Genomic DNA, 23,561 nt, shown 5'->3' with positions numbered 1-23,561 from the left:
ACACCAGGGACTGTGCTTTAAAAAGCTGTATTTAATCGGCTGTAAAGCATTTGTGGTAGGTCCTGTATGGGTGTACCTGAACGCTAAGTCTTCCTTGCTCTTCAGCAAGTGATGGGGGGGGGTAGAGAACTACAACATCCAGGATGCATTGCAAAGTGCGCGCACGCGCTGTCGGTTGACCCCGCAGGGAGGGGGTGGGAGGTGAGAGGTCGCACTGGTTTGTGAAGGTGGAGGCGGCAGCGGGAGGCCGGGGTCGGCGGACATACCGACTGCAATGATCACCGGCGACAGGAGTAGGCCGTGACTTGGAGTTGAGAGGAGGCCATGTTTGTGCAGGAGGAGAAGATCTTCGCCGGTAAGGTGCTGAGGCTCCACATCTGCACCATGGAGGGCACCGAGTGGCTGGAGGAGGTGACCGAGGAGACCAGTGTCGAGAGCCTCAAGGAGCGCTGCTTGAAGCATGTAAGGGCAGGCCCCGGGGCCCGGGGACGGCTGGGAGCCCCGGGGATCCCTGTCTCTTCGCAAACCCCCCACCTGCATGATTTTCATTCCCCTCCCCCTTTCCTCAGTCTTTCACTTCTTCTTTCTCTCTCCCTCAAGTCTTCACTTCTGTTCACCCCACGCCCCCCCCCCCCCCCCCCACCCCCCCCCTCCCCCCCCCTCCCCCCCCCCTCCTCCCCCCCCCCCACCCCCCCCCCCCCCCCCACGCCCCCCCCCCCCCCCCCCACGCCCCCCCTCCCCCCCCCACGCCCCCCCTCCCCCCCCCACGCCCCCCCTCCCCCCCCCCACCCCCCCCCCCCCCACCCCCGCCCCCCCCTCCCCCCCCCCACCCCCCCCTCCCCCTCCCCCCCTCCACGCCCCCCTCCCCCCCCCCCCCCCCCCCCACCCCCCCCCCTCTCCCCCCCCCACGCCCCCCCCCCCCCCCTCTCCCCCCCCACGCCCCCTCTTTCCCCCCCCCCTCGCCCCCTCTTCCCCCCCCCCTCTTCCCCCCCCCTCTTCCCCCCCCCTCTTCCCCCCCCCTCTTCCCCCCCCCTCTTCCCCCCCCCCTCTTCCCCCCCCCCTCTTCCCCCCCCCCTCGCCCCCCCCCCCCCCCTCGCCCCCCCCCCCCTCGCCCCCCCCCCTCGCCCCCCCCCCTCGCCCCCCCCCCTCGCCCCCCCCCCCCCTCGCCCCCCCCCCCTCGCCCCCCCCCCTCGCCCCCCCCCCCTCGCCCCCCCCCCTCGCCCCCCCCCCCTCGCCCCCCCCTCGCCCCCAAACGCCCCCCCTCCCCCCCCCCACGCCCCCCTCCCCCCCCACGCCCCCCTCCCCCCCCCACGCCCCCCCTCCCCCCCCCCCCTCCCCCCCCCTCTTCTCCCCCCTCTTCTCCCCCCCTCTTCTCCCCCCCTCTTCTCCCCCCCCCTCTTCTCCCCCCCCTCTTCTCCCCCCCTCTTCTCCCCCCCCTCTTCTCCCCCCCCTCTTCCCCCCCCCTCTTCCCCCCCCCTCTTCCCCCCCCCTCTTCCCCCCCCCCTCTTCCCCCCCCCTCTGCCGCCCCCCCCTCTGCCGCCCCCCTCGCCGCCCCCCCTCGCCGCCCCCCCCTCGCCGCCCCCCCCTCGCCGCCCCCAAACGCCCCCCCTCTCCCCCCCGCCCCCCACCCCCCTCTCCCCCCCCCCCGCCCCCCCCTCTCCCCCCCCCTCCCCCCTCCCCCCCCCCCCCCCTCTCCCCCCCCCCCCCCCCCCCTGTTCCATGATGATCGTTTTCTTGATATTTATAGTTTGGGAGAACAAGCTGCAAGCATGGAGAGATGATTCATGAGTCTTTGTAGCTAAGTTTTCATGTGAGTACCCAGTGTAGCTGCTTCAGATGTAGTTTTGTTTTCTGTTTGGTCTTGATAGAGTGTAGCACTTGCCTGATCTGTAGGGCTTCCCCACATCCAATAGAAAGTCACGCCCTGAAATCTGGTTCTCAATGCACATTATGCCTGACCTGCTGTTTATTTCCTACATTATTTTTTCCTTTTGTTTCCAATTTTTAGTGAACACTATCTTCTGAGCTTGTTTGCAATGACAACAGTGATTACAACTTCAGATATTATTCTCTGTCTGTGAAGTGGTTTGGGACATCTTGACGACATTAAACAGAATTGCAGGAAAAGCTCAATGGGCCTGGCAGCATCTGTGGCGAGAAATCAGAGCTAATGCTTAGGGTCCAGTGACCCTTCTTCAGAACACAGATCTGTGCTTTTCCAGCAGTTTTTGTTTTTGTTTCTGTTTTCCATTATCCGCGGTTCTTTGGGATTTTATTGAGGATATTAAAGATGCTTTAAAAATGGATGCTCACTTTTTTCCTAAACTGAAGTGCAAACTAAAATTATCCTAGGTTTACCCAAGAAAAATTTTTAAATTCTGATCTGTTCTAAGTGTCACCGAGCCTGAAATGTTAACTCTTGATTTCCCTTCACAGATTCTGCCAGACCTGCTGAGCTTTCCAAGCAACTTCTATTTTGTTTCTGATTTGTTTGAACTGCCTTGGTTATGAATTTGGTTATTCTAATGTAAATTCATTATAATAATGTATAATTTGTTATTATATTCATTATAATATAGTATAGTATTATATAATATAAGCAATGTAGTCTGAAAAAGATTACCAGGCAAACTCAAGGTTACAATTGAAGTGAAATGACTTGATAGTAAAATCTGACTTGGTTTTTATTTATTTAGCTCATTATGATAGTCATTGTTCACGAGGTTGCAGAGTGTCTTTAACAATAAACACTTATTACACAAATGAAACAAAATAACTGACAAGCTGCGTTTCAATGTAGAAGAATGTTTAGAATAATCTAACTAGATTATTGAATGATTAATTAGAATGACCCCTTAACACAATGGTTCAAACTGTTTCTTGACGCCTGCCTATTTCAGTGACTGAAGCCTAGAAAATTTACATTTCATTTCACAACTCTCTAGGGCTCTACTTGGCTGACTGGGAAACAATTCAGTGACTCTTTTCCTCATCTGCTGATGTGAATTCTTTTCATTAGCCTAACAGCCTAAGCTGTCTTGGTACTAATAACCGATAGATTTCTAACCATGCTCCCCTGGTTTGGAAATTTCACAAACTAAAATCTTCTATTGCAGTGATGTATTCCATGAACTGCCCTGCAACAACAACAACATCAACAAAAACAGAAGTTGCTGGAAATACTCCTCAGGTCTGACAGCATCTGTGAAGATTAAAAAAAATCAGTTTACATTTCGGGTCCAGTGACCCTTCCTCCAGTTCTGAGGAAGGGTCACCGGACCTGAAATGTTAACACTGATTTTTTTTCTTCGTAGATGCTGCCAGACCTGCTGAGCATTTCTAGCAACTTCTGTTTTTGTTCCTGATTTACAGCATCTGCAATTCTTTTGGTTTTCATGAACTGCCCCAAGTCTTTCTAGGAGAGGAATTAAGTTTAGTTCTAAACTCAATGCTGGTGCCTTCTGAACTGAACTGAACAACTTGCTGCTAAACTGAATTTTAAAAAAATCTTCTGAATGGAAAATAGAATCAATAGCCTACATGTTGACTCTACCTGTTGTAACTGTCACAGTATAAACATTTTCCATTAACACTGCAGGCATTTTTAGGCACCTGCACTTTGATATATATTGTATCATGTCACTTCCAGATGGCCACTCTGACCTTACTTTTTTAAAAACGAAAACCCCTTTGCTCAAATAACTGACACCCATATGTCACAAGCTGTGAGATAAAATTTATATTAAAATCTATGCTTGTCATCATAAAACTTGTAGCTTCAGATAACTTCATGTCATCCTTCAAGGATAGATAAGATCCAGAGGCTAAATTATTTTCAGTGTGTTGCTTGCTTTTTTTTGCTATTCAATTACTGAGTAACTATTCCCAACAGTTTTCTTTTCATCCATGCTTCCAGTGATTTCTGGATTAGGGCAGAGAAAATTTGGAATGCCATCTTTTAACTTCTGAAAATTAATTGTATGATTTTAATTTTGTTTTATTTTCCTATTACATAATGAATGTCATATGTAAGTGTGCACACTGTGCTAACAGGTGTTAGAAATATCAATGCATTTCAAAGCTATAACCTTGTTAATCAGATATTCAACAAGTTCCTGTTGGGTGAAATATGATGTTTTAAGTACATTGTGTGAATATCAAGGATTTATCTATTGATTTTGTTTTCATCTAATAGTTAAGCTTTTTGTCAAAACACGAAGAGCACTTCAGTAGAGGTTACAATTTGGAAGCCTGGTAACTTTCTTGTACTCTGCAGTTGACATACCTCACAGCCCAGAGGAGTGTTCCACATGAAAAAAATATAAATTATCTCTGCATATGTGCATTTCTGTCATTTACCGCAATGTGCATTGTCCAAAAATTGATTTGGAAGGTCTTAGGATCGGAGAGTGCAACAGATAAACTTATTGCTACGTGTGTAACTAAACCTTTGTAGGAGAAAAATCTTCTGCCTGGTCCTGTCCTGAGGCATGCAGTGATTGGTCTCCATATTCTAGGCTTCAACCGAGAATGATCAACCTGATCCTTAATAGTTATCCAGACAACTTTGGAGTTCTGGTGGGTGTGATGAGTTTGTGAGAATATGTGTATTAAATGCATGTGTGAAAACATGCTCGGGCTCCACTATATAGCCCTTCACAGTCAAATTGCCTGCTAGTGAATTTTGGTAAGCCTATGTAGGAACTTTACCTGAGTTTTAGTCAGTAGCTGAGGCAAATGTATAACAGGCTTAGTAAGTGAAAGACTAAGCAGGACCTGTAAGTAGCAGCAGAGAGCTGCAACTGTCATTGTCACCTATCAACAAATGTATCTTAAATGTCTGTTGGATTAGTGCATCCTTAAAACTAAATATAGTTAACTCCAGGTCACCTTAAGCGCGGCAATAATTCAGGGTTGCTAACACGAAGTAAAAATGATTGGCGATTAGCACAGAGTGAAATGAGCGCAAACAGGAAATAAGTGAAATTTACATTTACAAGCGGAATCTTAAAGCTAGACCTGATAATGACAACCATGGCAGCTATAATCAAATGCTTTACAGGTCCATCTACTTTACCTCTTCCTTTTTAGGGAAGGAAATTTGCCATTCTTATCTGTTTTTGCTGATATGTGACTCCAGACCCATAGTGATCTGGTTGATTCTTAGCTGCACTTCAAAAGCACGCATGGGTTGTCAGCAAGTGCTGGCCTTGCCAGCAATACCCACATCCAACAACAAAAATAAAGGAAAAAAAATCACAATTCACTTTTACAGTTAGGAAAAACATTAACAGAGGGAAAACAGGTTTGAAGTATCTGAGCATTTAGTTCAAGGGTTGGTTAAAATAAGAGGTAGAGGGATGAGAGAAGCTTAATGGCTGAGGAGGCATCGATGCTGGAGGACACAAAGCTGAAAAAGGTCATTATGACTTTGAAAATGTGGGAACAGATTTGGCTGTCGAGTCCCTGGGTCAGATTAGATCTTGGAGAGAACAGGATACTTTGGGTGTGAGGCTGTGTCAGCAGAAGCTTCTATCTTTATTAATAGAAATTAAAGGCAGGGTGTTGAAGAGGTTGAATCTGTAATGCAGCCGATGGTGTTAGTGTTTTGGCAGTGCTATAAGAAATTTACATTAGCAATGAAGCAGGTTTTACTGAAGGGTGCATGAGGTTGAATAGCACACAAAGATTCTGCATTCTCTGGCCCAACAGGCAGTGAGATCCACGCCCTCTTGCTGCTGTTTTCTTGTAGTTGCTACAGGCAGGAAATCTGTCATGGGTTGTCTTACGCCATCTTCAGTCATTTGCTTTACACATCGTAGCTTTGCTGTGAGATAGAATAGTATTGAAATCTTGTACGCTAACTCTTGATTTTGGACGGGCAGTTTAGGAGTATTTTATGTATTGCAGGAGTTAGTGAGTTCATCCTTCCAGCTCAGAACTTGGATTTTTGTTCTGCCAGGTTAATTGAGTATTTGATATTGTGAAGTTTGCTGTGGTTCTTCATGTGGGTGCTGAGATTTCCTGGTGAACAGCCAGGATATGCATTGTATTCCTTTTGGCTGGGGGTGAAATTGTTGGGTGTTGTTTAGCTGCAGCAAATTAACAACTGCCCCACGTAGCTGTTTTCTCAGTCCCTGATCATCAGTTTCCGTAGTGGTTGTCAAATTTTCCAGTATTAGAAATAAACATGCGACATTCTTATAGTAGAAATAGTCAGAATTTGTTTCTTTAAAGTCATATACACTCTTCCAGTTTCTGGACTGTATTCTTGGCCAGGTGCTAATTTTGAAATCCTGACTTAATCTAATTGAGTTGTGGCTTGGCCGCAGATTACCTCACCAGCATTGTATTTGGACTTGGGAAAGCTATGTTGCAGTCTAAAACAAACCTTTGCTATGATAGACAATTGGAAATAGCATTCTGGAAGCTTTCCTTTGTTATTTAAATAAAAATCAAGGCTGAATTGCCACGCCAAAGTTCTGCAGGATCTCTCTGCTCAGCGAAGTCCTTTCTCTCTCCCATCTGGTTGTCCCCATTTTCGCTCCCCTTTTAACCAGAAGGGTACAGACTAAAATAGATGTAGTGGCCAGGTGGTTTACATATTCATCACCTGCTTTGACTGGTCATACAGAGCACTATGGGATTCTGCTGCTATCACCCAAAACTATTTGCCACTTTGGGCTTTATTCCAGAATGCATAGTGTTGAAACTATTTGGTGAAGTAATACCCTGCAGGGAGTTGAGGTGATTAAAATAAGCACTAAAAGCTGTTGCGGTTGGAATGCATTACAAATGGTTTGAACACCCCCTAAAACTTGAATAAAATTGAATCAAATTGTTCCTTTGACAGACTGTTCTTGATTGGATTCTCTGCCTAATCCATTATATCACCTGACAAACAAGGCTGGCAGCAATCTTCCACCTGGAAATATGGAAGACTTATCTAACCTTGCCTTGAACGGTCACCTTCATGACCTTTTTTTAGTTGAAGGCATTATTTATTTAGTTGGAAATTGATTGGGCATTTGAGGTGGATGGAGCACGATAAAGAAGAATTCCCTCTAATTCGGTTATAATGATTGTAAACTCTTTCTGCTGTTTTGCTGGGTGTTGAATTCTAAACATGAATTATGTTAGAAATACTGCAGAATGCTATGCTGTTTAATAAATAGTGAGAGATGCAGCCCTGTATTTTAACCAGAGCTCACTGGATTCCAAGAAGGTTCCTGTAAATTCAAAAAGTGTTCATGTGACATCCTCTCCCCCACCCCAGTTCTATTCAAGATTGGAGGGAGACAGAAAGCCAGAAACTATAGGTCAATTAGCCTAATGTCTGTTGTTGGGAAAAGGCTACAGTCCATTTCCTAAGAAAGAAATAGGGCACTTGGATGTGTTAAGAAATATAGGTAGGTTGTATGAGTGGACAAAAAGCTTTTCATGTGGAATTTAATGTCGAAAGTGTGAAGTTATGCACATTGCTAGAAATAATCAAAAGTCAGGCTAATATTTAAATGGAGACAAAGATTTGCAGTAAGTGTAGTGCAGAGGAACCTCAAAAGGTTTGCATGCAGTAAGTAATTAAGAATGCAAATGGAATGTTATCCTTTAATGCTAGGAGACTGTAGTTTAAAATAGGGAAGCCTTGTTACAACTGTACAGGGTATTGGTGAGGCTGCACATGGAGTACAGTGTAAAGTTTTGTTCCTATTTTCAAAAGAAATGCTAGCATTGGAGATAGCAAGAACTGCAGATGCTGGAGTCTGAGATAACAGTGAGGAGCTGGAGAAGCACATCTGGCCAGGCTGCATCAGAGGAGCAGGAAGGTTGACTTTTCAGATCAGGACTCTTCTTCAGAAGTGTGGAGGGGGAAGGAAACTCAGAAATAGAGAGAAGGGGTGGGACTGGGAAAGGTAGGTGGGGAGGTGATAGGTGAGTACAGGTAAGGAGTGGTGGGGATTGGTCAGTGGGGTGGAGGGGCAGATAAGTGGTAGAGAAGATTGGCAGCTGTGTCAAGTCAAAGAGGTAGGGTTGAAGCCAGGAGTGAGGAGACTTTAAAACTGGTGAATTCCATGTTTAGGCCATCAGGATGTGGGCTCGAGGTGGAATACGAGGTGCTGCTCTTCCAGTTTGTGGGTGGTGTCATTGTGACACTGGAGGAGGCCCAATATGGACATATCACCTGAGGGGAGTTGAAACAGTTGGTGGAGGGAAGGTGTTGTCATTTGTCACGTACAGAATGCAGATGCTGTACAAAACAGTGAGTCTATGCTTGGTCTTGCCAACTTAGAGGAGGCCACATCAGGAGCGGTGGATAGAGTAGACCAAGTTAACGGATGTGCAGGTGAACCCCTGCTTAATGTGGAAGGTTTATTTGGTGCCTTGAATGGCGGTGAGGTTGGGGCAGAGGTAGCACTTCCTACGGTTGTAGGGAAAGGTGCCATGGGTGGTGGGGTTGGTTGTGAGTGTGGAGTGAACGAAGGAGTTGTGGAGAGAGCCATCCCTATGAAAGGCAGATAGGGGTTGGGGGGCGGGGGAGCGCACAGAATATCTCTGGCTGTGTGGTCAGGTTATCGGTAGTGGAAGTGATGGAGAATGATTCATTGGATGTGGAGGTTGTTGGGGTGATAGGAGGACAAGGGGGATCTGTTTTTATTTTTGTTGGGGGGGAGGGAATGTGAGGGCAGAAGTGTGCAAAACGCAAGAGATGTGTTGAGGGCATTTTCGATCACTGGAGATGGAATGTTACGGTCCTTGAAATGGAGGACATCTCCGCTGATGTGTGATGATGCTCATCTGATGCTGCCTGGCTTGCTGCGTTTCTCCAGCTCCAGCTGTGTTATCCACCAGCATTGGAGCCTCTTCAAAAGAACAGTTAAAGAAACTTCTATTCATTAAGAGTTTAGAAGAATGAGAGGTAATCTTATTGAAGTGCACAAGATTCTGACTTGATGGGTAGATATTGAGAAGATGGTTTCTAATTTTAAAGGACCTAGCTAAGGAACATAGTTAGAAATAAGGGGGACATTCATTTAAGACTGAGTTGTGAAAGAATTTTTTTTTTCAGCATTGTAAACATTTGAGGTGCTTTCCCCTGATAATTGTAGAGACTAGACCATAAAGTATTTAAAGAGATGGCAGATTTTTGAAATATCAATGAGTTGACAATTATGCTGATCTGGCATGAAGGAGGAGTGGAGGCCAGCCATGACCTTGTTGAAAGGCAGGGTAAACCTGATTAGCTAAATAGCTTAGTCTCTTTTGTTTTGTGTTCTTTATTCATTTTTTTGAGTTCAGAATCCTGTATTCTGGAAAGCTACTGAGTTAGGTTGGCTTGAAATGTCCATTGATGTACTTGGGTTGTTAGCTGCGGTTGTGTGTACTGAGAGAAATGCATGCTTTGGTGTTGAAGGAATATCTTTTTTGATCTTGTATGAATTGGGAAATTAGCTTCTGCTCACCAGTGGTCCTGTTAGGCACTGGCAATCTCATTAATTGCCTGGACATCGGTCACTTGCTGATCTTTCTGCTTCTGGGAGATGATTTGGGGTTGGATGAGGGTGGAGAATTTTGAGAAGTGACTGTCTAAGAACAGGCCTCAAATGTTTTAAGGTGTTACAGAGGTCTTTGGGGAGTGTAAGATAATAAAGTGTGAAGCTGGATGAACACAGCAGGCGAAGCAGCATCTCAGGAGCACAAAAGCTGATGTTTCGGGCCTAGACCCTTCATCAGAGAGGGAGATGGGGTGAGGGTTCTGGAATAAATAGGGAGAGGGGGGGAGGTGGACCGATGATGGAGAGAAAAGAAGATAGGTGGAGAGGAGAGCATAGGTGGGGAGGTAGGAAGGGGATAGGTCAGTCCAGGGAAGACGGACAGATCAAGGAGGTGGGATGAGGTTTGTAGCTAGGAGATGGAGGTGTGGCTTGGGGTGAGAGGAAGAACAGATCAGGGAGGCAGAGACAGGCTGGGCTGGTTTTGGGATGCAGTGGGGGAAGGGGAGATTTTGAAGCTGGTGAAGTCCACATTGATACCATTGGGCTGCAGGGTTCCCAAATGGAATATGAGTTGCTGTTCCTGCAACCTTCGCGTGGCATCATTGTGGCACTTCAGGAGGCCCATGATGGACATGATATCTAAAGAATGGGAGGGGGAGTCGAAATGGTTTGCGACTGGGAGGTGCAGTTGTTTATTGCGAACTGAGCGGAGGTATTCTGCAGAGCGGTCCCCAAGCCTCCGCTTGGTTTCCCCAATGTAGAGGAAGCCACAGCAGGTACAATGAATACAGTATACCACATTGGCAGATGTGCAGGTGAACGCCTGCTTAATATGGAAAGTCATCTTGGGGCCTGGGATAGGGCTGAGGGAGGAGGGTGTGGGGGCAAGTGTAGCACTTCCTGCGGTTGCAGGGGAAGGTGCCGGGTGTTTTGGGGTTGGAGGGCAGTGTGGAGCGAACAAGGGAGTCACGGAGAGAGTGGTCTCTCTGGAAAGTAGACAAGGGTGGGGATGGAAAAATGTCTTGGGTGGTGGGGTCGGATTGTAGATGGCGGAAGTGTCGGAGGATGATGCGTTGTATCCGGAGGTTGGTGGGGTGGTGTGTGAGAACGAGAGGGATCATCTTTGGGCGGTTGTGGCGGGGGTGGGGTGTGAGGGATGTGTTGCGGGAGATGCGGTCAAGGGCGTTCTCGACCACTGTGGGGGGGAAAGTTGCGGTTTGGGGAATGTGTTGGGCTGGAAAACTATTGTCTGTATTATAAACCTATTATGTAGTTTTGTCGTAAGATAAGTGCTTTAGGAAATGGTACTGTTCCAATCAGTGCAGTTATAGTCCTAAACAGAATTTGGAGTTTGTTTTAATTTATTCATGGTCTGTGAGTATTCTTGCCTGGGCCAGCATTTGTTCACCAATTGTAATTTTCGTCGAGGTTGGTGACAAAATGACTTCTTGACTGCCACTGCCCATTTGGTGTATGTATACGCAATGCTATTAGAGAGAAGTTGCCAGTGAAAGTGAAGGAATGACTGACAGTTTATTGTTTCTCCTTGCAACATTTGTCCATAGACTGTTTCAGTACCTGGGGAGAGATAGTAGGAACTGCAGATGTTGGAGAATCTGAGATAACAAGATGTAGAGCTGGTCAAATACAGCAGGGCAAGCAGAATCAGAGGAGCAGGAAAGCTGGCGTTTCGGGCCTAGACCCTTCTTCAGAAAGGTCTAGGCGCGAAACTCCAGCTTTCCTGCTCTCCTCATGCTGCTTGGCCTGCTGTGTTCATCCAGCTCTACACCTTGTTATCTCAGTGCCTGGGGAGTTGTGATTGGCGCTGACCATTGCGCAATAATCAGCAAATATCTCCACTTCCATCTTTACGATAGAAAGTCATTGCCGCTCGAGTTGGTTGGGTCGTGGACACCACCCTGAGGAATTCATGCAGAGATGTCCAGAAGCTGCGATTACTGACCTCCAACTGCATTCATCATTTTTAGTGATAGATCTTAGTTTAACTAGTAGACAGGTTCTCCAATTCTTTGTTAGGGCTACTTGATCAATTACAGCCTTGATGTTAGTGGCAGTCTGAAGTTCTCATTTCAGATCTTTTGCCGATGTTGGAACCCAAACTGTAATGTGGTTGAGAGCTGAGTAGCTCTTGCAGAATCCAAGTTCAGCATCAAGTGTTTTGAGGAAAGACCAAGTGAAGAGTAAATTTTTATGAAATGAAAGAAGCCTCTCTTATGCAGAACATCCAAAGATACTAACCTAAGTAAATCTGAAGTATTGTTTCTCTAAACTGTGCCAGGGATGAGAAGTTACTAGTAGACAAATACATTACTTCAGTGTTAAAAATGTGCACTGGATGGTGGAGATGTTGAACTCAACAAAAGAATACTGTTGCTAGTGTGCTGAAGCTATTTTCCAAGTGAATTAACTAAAATGAACCTCCTGTATGCCTTGAGTTAAGGCATGATTTTATTGGTGTAACTCTTGGCCAGCTATTCCTTACAGTCTGAACTCGTGTAGGTTCAAAGGTATGTTGACTCTATCCAAACCCACATTCCAGGTTTCTTTCGTGTATCATTGCTGTGTTTAAAGAATTTAGCTTCCAGTCTGTCAATTTAAAAATTCTCACCCATGTGTTTAAATCCCTCCAGGCCTCCCCTATCTGCAACCTCCTGTAACTCTCTTACCCCCCAAGAACTCTGCATTCCTTCACCTCTGGTTATTTGTCAATCACTTTGCCTCACCAGTGCTTTGGTGCTTTCAGCCATCTATGCTACAGGTTTTGCAACTACATTTTAAAACTCTCCTAAAAATCCATTTCTTGGACTGAGCTTTTAGTTCACTGTTCCTGATGTCGCCTTCCTTGGCTTGGTGTCGATTTTTCTTTTGTCTAACTATACTTTGTTGAGTTGCTTCCAAATGTTTTTAGAAACAGGCACATTCAAAGTTCTGAAGGACTGAGAGTTGTAGTGTTACAGCTGGATCTTAATTTTCCCCAGCGAGGACTTTTTTGTTTTCCTTGGCACTAGGTATTGGATACAAAAGAATATCCCAAGCCCCAGCACTAACATTCCCTTATTAGGAAAGGTTATTGATCTGAAACATTAACCCTGTTTGTACCTTCAAGGATGATCCCAGACCTGCTAAGTGTCTCCCTCTCCTGCAAGGAAGATAAAAGCTACCATCCATTCTTAAAAACTGGCCAAGTGCATTTATTAGTTTGAAGTGTTTCCATGATATGCACTTCATATTAAGTGAAACTTACAGTACCAGAGGAGAGACCTGAGCTTTATGACTTGAACTGATTAAAAATATATAATAGTGATCTGGTTGACGTTGCAGTAATTGTAACCGAATCACATCTGTCAGAGTAACTGTATTCTAAGTCAGCCTCTACTTGGACAAGCCAAAACTCTGCATGCAAGCGCACACAGGTGCTTTCAAAGTCATTGTACTTTCTTTTTGATGCTGAACTGGCTCTGGAAAGGCCACATTAAATGCCCATCCTTAGTATTATGAGGAGCTAATGATGGGCCATGACCTTGCACCAGTGTGGCAGTTGTGATTTCATGCTCTCATGATGTGGGCATTCCAGGATTTTTGCCCAGTGACACTGAAGGAATAGTGACATTTTTAGTGACAAGCCAGTGGAAGTTAATGAACTTAATAAAATCTGGGATTGAAAGCTTGTCCCAGTAATGATAGAATGGAATTATTGTTATTTATCCTAAAAGACTGGTTCAGTAATGTAGGCTAGACTGAAACAATGTTTGACTCCAGATTCACGCCAATGTTCTTGATGCTTAACTGACCTTTGAAGTGGCCTAGCAAATGACGAGTTCAAGGGGCATGTGGGGCTGGGCAACAATGCTGACAAGACCAGTGACTTCCATATCTTATTTAAGAAAAGCTATACTGTGATCTAGTGGAGTAGAAGTGGGTGATAGTGTTACAACTTGTTTTTGAGTGATAAAAGTCATTGGACAGAGTGGTTTTATCACTTGACATTTTGAATACTTCTGTTGGTACTACGATTTAGTTGAAGAGTGAGAAAGAACGTATGTGCATTTTTCACAATTTGCTAGAACTGAGTAAATAAAGCACCTGGTGATATAATTGTTGTCCTTATTCCAAACTTAGAATCTTTACTGGTAAGATCATTAAGAGTTTTCAACGCTGATGTATTTTTCCTAACAAGGCTATCATAGGGTATGGTAGAAACATGAGATGCTTATTAAATAGGACCTAAAGAGGGTCAAGAGTAGGTCATTCAGCCCCCTGAGCCTGTTCCACCATTCAGATCTTGGCTGACCTGTGACCTTTAGTCAGTGTCCTTTAATACCTTTGCTTAACAAAAAATATCTCTCTCAGATTTAAAATGAACAATTCACCTAACATCTACTGCCATTTGTGGAAGAGTTCCAAGCATGTTGCTTTCCCAGTGTTAGTCAATATTATTGAATGGTTAAATGATATTTATAACGAAAATCTAAGCTGCGTAGATCTGAGATTTCAGCTGATGCATTGGAATGAATGCTGTTGAAAGGAAAATGAGGGAAAGATCTATCTGGATGCAAATATCTAACTGCTTTAGGTGATCCCTGCAGGAAGTTCAGATATTAACTGAGAATTCTTTCTGGACTTCTTTCTTTATTCATTCATGGATGAGGGCATCACTGGCCAGGCAGCATTTATTGCCCATTCCCAATTGCCCAGAGGGTAGTTAAGAGCCAACCATGTTGCTGTGGGTCTGGAGTCACATATATACCAGACCTGGTAAAGATAGTTCCCTTCCCTAAAGGATGTTAGTGAACCAGATGGGCTTTTCCAACAATCAACTAAAGGTCGTCATTAGATTCTTAATTCCAGATATTTATCCAATTCATATTCCACTATCTGCTGTGGTGGGATGTGGGCCTGGGTCCTCAATGTTATCTGGGCCTCTGGTTAACAGTCCAGCAATAATACCACTAGGCCATCGCCTCTCCCTAGGTTTATGGCACCTAAAGATCTATACCCTGATCATACGTACAGTAGATTTCTTTTGGAGAAATGAAGAGTTGGTGGGAACGAGAGGAACTTGTGTGGGAAGCACATGAGGTAATATTGAATGTTTACATATGACTTTATTTCCCCAGACCCTGATGCCAGTATACTAACTGGCTCTAGCAGGAACACTGGGGACTGCTTCAGTGTTCTCTTGATAAAGGGGTGAACACAGGCCTGCAGTTCATAATACCATTTAAAAGAAAGATTTAAGAATATGTGTGATATGTCTTGTAGTGTGCACAAGGAGGATTAGAAGATCCAAAGACAGTAACACACCACAAACTCATTCACGCTACATCAGAGCGGGTCCTGTCGGACACAAAGACTGTCATTGAGGAGAACCTCCAGGATAAAGGTGAGTGCCTGAGCATAATGGAGGAGCAGGTGTCTTAAGGCAGAGGGCAACATGACATTTGCCCCATTATTTCTCTGAAATCATGCAGCCTCTATTTTGGATGAGCAGCAAGTTCATTTGTGAATGTATGGCCCTGTCAATCTTAGGCCTTATTCCTGCTATAGTAACCTGTGGCGTAACAGATAGCTGGAATTGTGTTGCATGGAGAGTAACGGATGGTACGTTGGGTAATATGGTTGAGTGGTTTAGATCAACTAAGCACCTGATTTGATTGACCATGTGTGAAGAATGTGTTGCAACTTAAAGATCCTTGTAATCTTCTATTATTTTTATCAAGCTTCATTGGATGATTTCCTCCTTTTTTAAATTATTAATTTTGAGTTTCAAACTTGAAAAACAGAGTATTTGCAGGGCAACTTCTCATTGTATTGGCAATTTAAGCCATTGAAGTTAACATAGGAGGTGAGACAGCAAAGTTTTTAAAAAGAAATTGGTGAGGCGGTGAGCTAGGATTTTCATCTCTGCTTTCTTGGGTTAGGGCATTCACGAGTTTCTAGTGAAGAAAGCCACAAGAATAGTTTTTATTTTGTAGATTCACTGGCAGCACTGGCTGGGCCAACCTTTATTAACCATGCTTAGTTGTCCTTGAAAATGTGGTGCTGAGCTATTTTCTTGAACTATTTCGATCCACTTGGTGTAGGTACACATTATCTATCTATCTTCACGGTAGTCAAAAACCTATCTACCTCCGTCTGCAAATATTTTAAGGATTCTGCATTTACTCCCTGAGAAAGGGAATTCCAAAGACACTCAATGTTCAGAAAATGGGTAACTCCATATTTTTAAAGTATGACCCCTAGTTCTAAGATTCTCCGAAAGAGGAAGCCTCCTTTCCACATGCGGCTGGTCATCCTATCATGATCTCATATTTCAATTAAATCACCTCGGACTCTTCTATAGTCTAGAGGATACAGGCCTCTTCAGTGTAGCCTTTCCCCGTAAGGCAATCTGCTCATTTCAGATATTAGTCTAATAAACCTTCTCTAAATTGCTTCAAGACCTTGCTTTTATTTTAAATCGCTATCATCTGCAGTACAAAGTTATTTGATTTTATTAGTTTAAGCGTGTTTAATAGATATTTTTAATCTGCCTTCTCGGGTATGTTATGGCACACATCTGGAGTAGGTGGGAACTGAACCTTGGCCTTCTAGCCTGAGGTAGGGACGCTGACTACATTATGAGCCCTTCTGACGGTGTTTAATATGCCCTGGCTAATTCCTTTAGCTGATTGAGATAGTGATAACCCAGCCTATCTTATTGTAATGGTTAAAATAGGGGGAATCATCTGAGTAATGTCTCCAGCTAATGCATTATCTGCCACGTGTTAATGAAGCCCTTTGACTTTTGTTCCAGATGTTTTATTACTAATTAAAAAACGAGCACCTGCTGCTCCTCCCAAGATGGCTGATGTGTCTGCTGAAGAAAAGGTAAAAATACTCTTCCCTTTTCATATTTAAACCAATCTAAATCCCAGTTAGGTTGAAGCAACCAGTATAAGAAACACTGTACATCTTCTAAATTTTATCAGGATTGTTGGCTTAAAAAGTATATAGCATGGAAACAGACCCTCGTTTTGAACTCTTCCATCGTAGTGAAAAGACCTTATATCTGTCCCTCATGATTTTATAAATCTCTATAAGGTCACCCCTCAAACTTTGCACTCCAGTGGAAAAAAAAAGTCCCAGCCTATTCAGCTTCCCCTTGTAACTGAAACCCTACAGTCTGGCAACTTCTTTGTAAGTCTTTTCTGAACCCTCTCCAGCTTAATATCCTTCCTATAACAAGGTGACTGGAACTTTACACAGTACTCCAAAAGTGGCCTCACCAACATCCTGTACAACCCCAACATGACATCCCAACTCCTTTATTCGATGATCTGAGTAATGAAGGCAGGTACTAAATGCTTTCTTAACCATCCTGTCTACCTGTGACACAACTTTCGAAGAACTATGTACTTGAACCCCCAGTGTGTCTGTTCGACAGCACTACCCAGGGACCTACCATTAACTGGTGGTTCACACTTAAAGGAGCAATAACTGAGTTTTCTGTATGTTCAATCCGAGCGGTATTTGAAATCTGTTTGTTTCAAACAGCTGTTGAGAGCTGTATGGCTAGTTGTCTCATGGGATATGATCTAGGGCAGCAATTAGTGAACATCCCTAAATACCCAAAGGGCAATTAAGAGTCTGCTTTGGGCCATGTAGGTCAGACACAGTAAGGAAGTCAGATTTCTTTTCTTAAGGACATTAATGAATTAAATCAGCTTGTTTAATAAAATCACTAGCTTTTTATTCCAGATTCTTTTGTTGAATTTAAATTTTCCATCTGTCATGGTGGGATTGGAATCTCTGTTCCTCGTCCCTGGGCTTGAGGGTCATTAGTCCACTGATTTTACACTACTCCGCTAGCACTTTTGACTCTCCCAGTGTCACCTATTTACTTATCATAAATTGCAGTCATCGTGCTTTATAAAGTTTTGCCTTTTCCTTTTTTATCAGAAGAAACAAGAACAAAAGGCGCCAGATAAAGAGGCCATCATGAAGGTAACAGCTCAACTCGGTGCTCGGCAAGCTGACCGGGTGGTTACCCAGCACAACCTGCGAGATGTATGTGACTCATTTTATTTACATCATTTATTGAAAAAGTTACTTTTAAAACCCAATATGTTTCATAGCACATCTAAAATAAATCTTAGAATCAAATTCCAACTTGATCCACTTTTCTTATGATTTCCTGTATATTGCCTGCAGACTCAGGGTGTGAGTGGAGCGTGACATGTTAACATAGTTTCTGTTAGAGTCTTTTATGCATGTATCGTATGAAACTTATAGTCAAAATATAACCACAATGTGTTTACTAATTAAATGGATTTGAATTCTTTGAGTATTATAATCCAATTGTGCTCAGTAGTGTTATCAGCATTTGCATGAAAGCAATGGGTATGTTCTACCAAGTACAGTTGTAGCCATTCAATCAAGCCAGTCATCCTTTTTCCACTTGATCTTGGTTCCACATGTGCAGTACTACAAGAGCGCTGAAGAAACTCTTCTCTGCATTTGCCAATTGTGTCTCTGAACTTTTTATTGTTGATTTGCTACAATCCGTGTTAGCCTGATACTTGTTTCTTTTGAGTTGAAACGTTACATACGTATATCTCAGTAAGATGTAGATTCCCTTGTATTAGCATCATTTTGTTATGGGGAAGAATGATTTAAATTGTCACTTTTTTCTGTGTTCAAGTGATGTGGATAATATTGGGCTTTACTTGGGTGGTTCTGCTCATCTTAATGCTTCAGTTTGTCTTCAGTGCCATTGTGGCAGCTGTCGACGCATTAGTGTAATTTTTAATTTGGACTGTGAATTGGGTGAAGGCCAATACCACCAACTCTGCAACTGACACCTATGTGAATTTAACTCCTGGTTCTTACCTGTGTGCCCCAGAGTTGAAATGAGCAGCATGTATTGGGTGAACAAAGAGCAGTCCCTTGCCATCAATAAAGTTTTTTGGTCAATTGAACAGGTTGAAACTGCACTGATCAGGAAGGGACCCTGATAGCAGCTGGCAAGATTCTGACCGGACTCTCTCTTTTTTTCTCTGTCCAGCTTGATTATTTTTTTAAACTGCCTGCCTGCCCAATTTCTATTAATCCCAACCCTATTGTAAGCAAAATTCCAATCACACAGGGACTGGAGTAAGCCATTCAGCTCAGCAAGCATGCCTTGCTCTTGTAGGTAACGGCTGCCTCCTCAATGCCACATTCCTGCATTGCCTCCAACTCTCTCTCAATTTGTCTTGAACCTACTCTGTAATTGAGTATACACAGCCAAGTGCAGTAAGGAACTCCAAAGATTCATCCTGCTCTCAAATGAAGAAATTCCTCCTCATCCTCATCTTCAATAGCGAAGCTTTCATCTTGACATTATGTCCTCTGGTTCTGTTGTTATCAGTTTACGAAACATCCTATTTGTATTTGATACATTTCAATGAGAGTAACTCTCATGCTTTGAAACTCTAGGGAATACAGACTTAGTTTACTCAATTGCTGCATAATCAGTTGGGTGACAGGTTTGTCTTAACATGTTAAACTTCTATTGAACTCTCTCTATGATAAGTATATCACTTCCTCAAATAAGCAGGCCATTACTGTATACAACACTTCAGTTGTGGTCTCATCAAGGCTCTGCAACTTCAACTAGACAACTTTGTTTTTATATTCATACTCTATACTTCTATACTTTGTCTTCCAAGTTTATTGCACATTCATGCTAACTTTTAATGGTGCATGGTCAAGGACATCTAGATCCCTGTGAATACCTACACATTCAAAACTGATTCATAGTATAGCTGACAGTATTACTACAGTTTGGTGTCCTATAAACAACTCTCAGTAGTGTTTCCACTTGCTGTTTTGTAGCTCCATTTGAACTAATTCTATACCTTGATCCTTTCATCTGAGATCCTGTCTTAAAATTTACTGACCTCATCCCTTAGGAGTGCTGCACCCAGCTCCTTCACTTTTTGCATGGTCCTCCCGGAGAAACATAGAATATCTTTTGGACTAATAAACCTCCCCATGATGTTAGTTCCAATCCTTCCAGGATATAATCCATTCATCCTGCTCAAGATTGGGTTCCAATCTGCAGCCATTACATTTGGTTGCTCAATTTTCTTGTTTTTATGCTCACTGTCATGTGGGTCTCAGTAATCCTGAGATTACTGACTGAAGAGCCTATTTTTCAATCTCTTTTCTAGCTCCCTGTAATCTGCATCCAGGACCTCATTCCTTTTCCTACCTAAGATGTGGTGGTGCTGGTGTTCGGCAGGGGTGGACAAAGTGAAAAGTCCGCAAAACACCAGGTTGTAGTCCAATAGGTTTATTTGAAATCACAAGCTTTCAGAGAGCTGCTGGTTTGTCAGGAGAAGACATGTCACCTGACCAGAACACTTCACTTCATGAAGAAGCAATGCTCCAAAAGCTTGTGACTTCACATAAATCTGTTAGACTATAACCTGTTGTTGTGTCACTTCTGACTTTGTACCTAAGTTACAGGTACTGACATGAACCATGATCATTGATCTTTCCAACCCCACCTTGAATAATCGCCTGTAGATGTCCTATGACATCCTTTGAATCTAGCAAGAGGAAAGCACCATGCCATCCTTACAGCTGCAGAAATAATGCCTTTCTGTTCCCCTTGCTAAAGAATCTCCCTATCAGTACAGCTGTTCCACTCCTCTTCCTTCTCTCCTGTCCAGTTGAACCATCCATGCTGTTGCTCATTTGGCTGTGCTGCACACCTCTGAAGACCAGTATCCAAAGTGGAAACTGATTTGCAAACAAGATCATGTCAAGGTACACCTTCACCTGCCTTGTTCTCTTGGAAATCACCCATTTCCTATCTCCCTGCACACCCCTAAACTGCAGTGCTATCATTCCCTAAACTTGATAACCACAAAGTCCTCTTGTGGATGCACAACAGTGACTTTAACTGGATTCTGGTATCCAGAGCTGAAGCTTGTGCAGACGGTGTCACTTTCAGCAGATGTGTTTGCCTTTCACTCATGGTGCTATTTCCCACATTCCACAGGTTGTACATTCCACTGGACCAAACTGATGTGCTGTATTTTAACTGCACTGACCATTTATTGGAAGTAAATTAGCATGCCAATTACTCATCAACCAGCTCCTTCCACCACATTGAAGCAGGAGCTGGATTGTGAAGGAAAGGGAATGGGGTGGGGGGGGCGGTGGGGCAATGCATTCCGTACCCCCATCCCACCACCCCAAATACTGATACATTAGTGGACAAACTCTCCGTGCTTGAAATCTCACTTGCAAGCTTCATGGAGGCACTTGTATTTCTATTCTATAGAGCTGCATGGGAGGAACAAAGAGACAGAGCCACGTTACCTAATTTATCAGCTATCTCCAGCAGAGCTCGTTTACCCTGCCTAAGGATTGAAAAAGCTTCCTTCTTACCTTTAATACTGAGCACATTAAAAACCAGTTAAATGGTAGCTAATTGCCACACTTTGTGGGAGAAATTGACACACATTGCTTTAAATTAATATTCCTTTTAACATGATGCTGACTGCCTGTGGTTCCTCCTTTTGCTCTTACCCTTCTAAAGTAATGAGTAGCCACTGCGGTAATGAGTTACTGGGTATGCTCAAGTTTTGAGCTATAGTGGGGAGCCGTGAATGGGAGGAACTGGTTGATGGTAACTTATTAATAGAGAAGAATTTTTAAACTGACATGTAATTTCTAGTTTCAGACAGAACTCAGGAAAATCCTTGTTTCCCTCATAGAAGTGGCACAAAAACTGCTAGCTCTAAATCCAGATGCTGTTGAACTATTTAAAAAGGCAAATGGTAAGAAGCCTAGTCTACTTGTGCAGGACCAAATCAGCTGTTTTATACCTGGCTCTGTTCTTAATTGCTATCCACATATCTTTGTATCTTGAGTATTTTTATAATTGTTTGTATACGTTCTTGTAGCCACAGTGGTTAAGTGTCGATCAAGAAGGGCCAGGGTTTATGTTCACTAGGGCAATTTGATTAGGGCAGTGGCAGAACAATGCAGTCAACCTCAGCATTCCCAGGGCCTGAAGGGAGAATAATAATCAGCAGCAGCTGTCAGAAGGTATATGTATGGTGTTTTGATGAATGATTGTATTGGACTTGGTTGTAAACCTCCTGCTGGACACTGTTGAGTAGCATTGGAAGCACTCCAGTGAAATGTCCACTCAGGTGTTATTCCTGATGTGAGGTACATGTTTAATTTTACTCAACCAGGAATCAGTGAGCGTGGAAGAAAGAATGAGCTCCAAATGAGCAGCAAAGGTTGAATTAAAGCTAAAGCTGAAAAGTTATCCTTAGGATAGGTACAGTCCTGTGAATGGTCACAGAGACTTGGGGAACTTGAAAGGGGAGATACTTGTGCTCTTCCTGTTGCCCTTAATTTTTGTCTTTGTCTAACAACACATTGCATCAACAAAACTGCAAAGACAGTGGAAAGATGGGTCATCGGAGATTTGACTTTGAAGGGATTTGAGAGAACCCCTGAGACTGCAGGAAGCTTTTTGCACTTTGCTGTTTTTGCTGGCTTGCTGTCTAGGTTGTTATAAACTGACTGAAAGCATTTGCCGCAGTAACAGCAAAGGTGTCCTCTAGGTAGAGATAATCTAGGGTTTTTGAACTTATTGTTAGGGCAGTTGCAAGTATCGGATTTTACAGGGGTTCTAGATAGTGGCTGTAGTTATAGTTCTTGCACGAATGTAAAAGTGTTTGCAAAAAATTTGTACAATTACCTCCATTTGGTTTTATTAGAGGTGATGCTCAAGTTATCCCTGATTCAAGTTAGTGCTGTAGAAATGTGAGACAATACCTATTCCCAAGGCATCTGTGTAACAGGCACACTCTCCAAGTAAGGTTGATCTGGGAAGTGTACAGGTGTCTGCATTTGAGATAAAATTCAAGGCAGTTCTATTTAATCCTTAATGATGTAGCAAAAGCAATCAGTGCTGTTTAACATTGCATATCAAGTTGCATGCATGTTTTGTAAAATGTTCATCCAGATTTATGATCATGCAGGCTTTTTCAGTGCTTGAACTGTAGAACTTGAGATCATTCAATTATTGATGCACAATACTATTTCAAAGCTGTCAACTGGAGTGTAACAGTTTGCATTTATGAATTTTTTTGGGTGTGGCAATTGTCAGGAAACAATAGGTTATAAAATAGAGGAAAGTAAACTAAAGCAATTTGGAGTGTTCATAATTTCCATTATGATTCATATTACTGAATCCTTCCATTCAAATCCAAACCAGATCGGGATATAATGGTTCAATTGACAAGGGTTAGTTCAGCTGAGGAATAGTGTAGGATTTTGTTTTCTTTATCACTTGGGGAATACTGTGGTATTTGAAGAACTTGAAGACTTGTTTTATCACTGGGAGGATGGGTAAACTTATGACCGTTCATTTTCCAGCAGTTAGAAGCAGTAAACCTGAATTGGAACTAACTCTCCCTCACTCATCTGTTCATGAAAAAGTACACTGTTTGTAGCTAGAGTTGGTAGAACTCAGAGGAAATATGATAATGTGATTTATATTGAAAGAAAACAGTGGTATTCACTTTTCAGTAAACATGGGGTATCTGTCTTGCTCTTGAGACAATTGATGTAATAATTATTAATACATTTTTTTAGTGCATTCATGGAATCTGAATTTTGCTGACTAGAATTTCATTTATTGCCCATTCCTAATTACCCTGGAATTTGACTTGGCTGAGAGTGCTTGGCTTGTTTCAGAATGAACATTTTCATGCAAGTATTACTAATAGATTTTCCCCTTTGGCAGCAATGTTGGATGAAGATGAGGAGGATCGAGTGGATGAGGCAGCACTACGCCAGCTGACTGAGATGGGCTTCCCCGAGACTCGAGCGGTGAAAGCACTGCGGCTGAATCAGTGCGTTTTATTTTAAGAAATCTTTTTGCTGTCTGTCAGAGAAGAGTTCCCTTTTGGATGCTTATGGTTCTTGTACAAACTGTGTAGCAAAAATCACCTATGAACAGTGTCTTGCATTGCATAGTTCTGTCTC

The 23,561-nt window shown here is 43.4% G+C and overlaps 1 protein-coding gene across 1 annotated transcript in view; it reads left to right on the top strand.

The window, feature by feature from the left end:
* Positions 1-206: 206 nt before the first annotated feature.
* ubac1 (UBA domain containing 1) overlaps positions 207-23,561 on the top strand; it is a 30,165-nt gene continuing 6,810 nt past the window's right edge. Inside the window, exons 1-6 of the mRNA XM_048559127.2 lie at positions 207-462; positions 14,778-14,898; positions 16,312-16,385; positions 17,457-17,564; positions 21,229-21,331; positions 23,320-23,428. Of these exons, the coding sequence (XP_048415084.1) occupies positions 325-462; positions 14,778-14,898; positions 16,312-16,385; positions 17,457-17,564; positions 21,229-21,331; positions 23,320-23,428 (653 nt within the window). The 5' untranslated portion in view covers positions 207-324. The remainder of the gene's footprint in view (positions 463-14,777; positions 14,899-16,311; positions 16,386-17,456; positions 17,565-21,228; positions 21,332-23,319; positions 23,429-23,561) is intronic.

This window comes from Stegostoma tigrinum, chromosome 29, assembly GCF_030684315.1.
Source record: "Stegostoma tigrinum isolate sSteTig4 chromosome 29, sSteTig4.hap1, whole genome shotgun sequence".
In the NCBI taxonomy this organism is placed as follows: Eukaryota; Metazoa; Chordata; class Chondrichthyes; order Orectolobiformes; family Stegostomatidae; genus Stegostoma; species Stegostoma tigrinum.
This window is presented reverse-complemented; position numbering and strand designations above follow the sequence as displayed.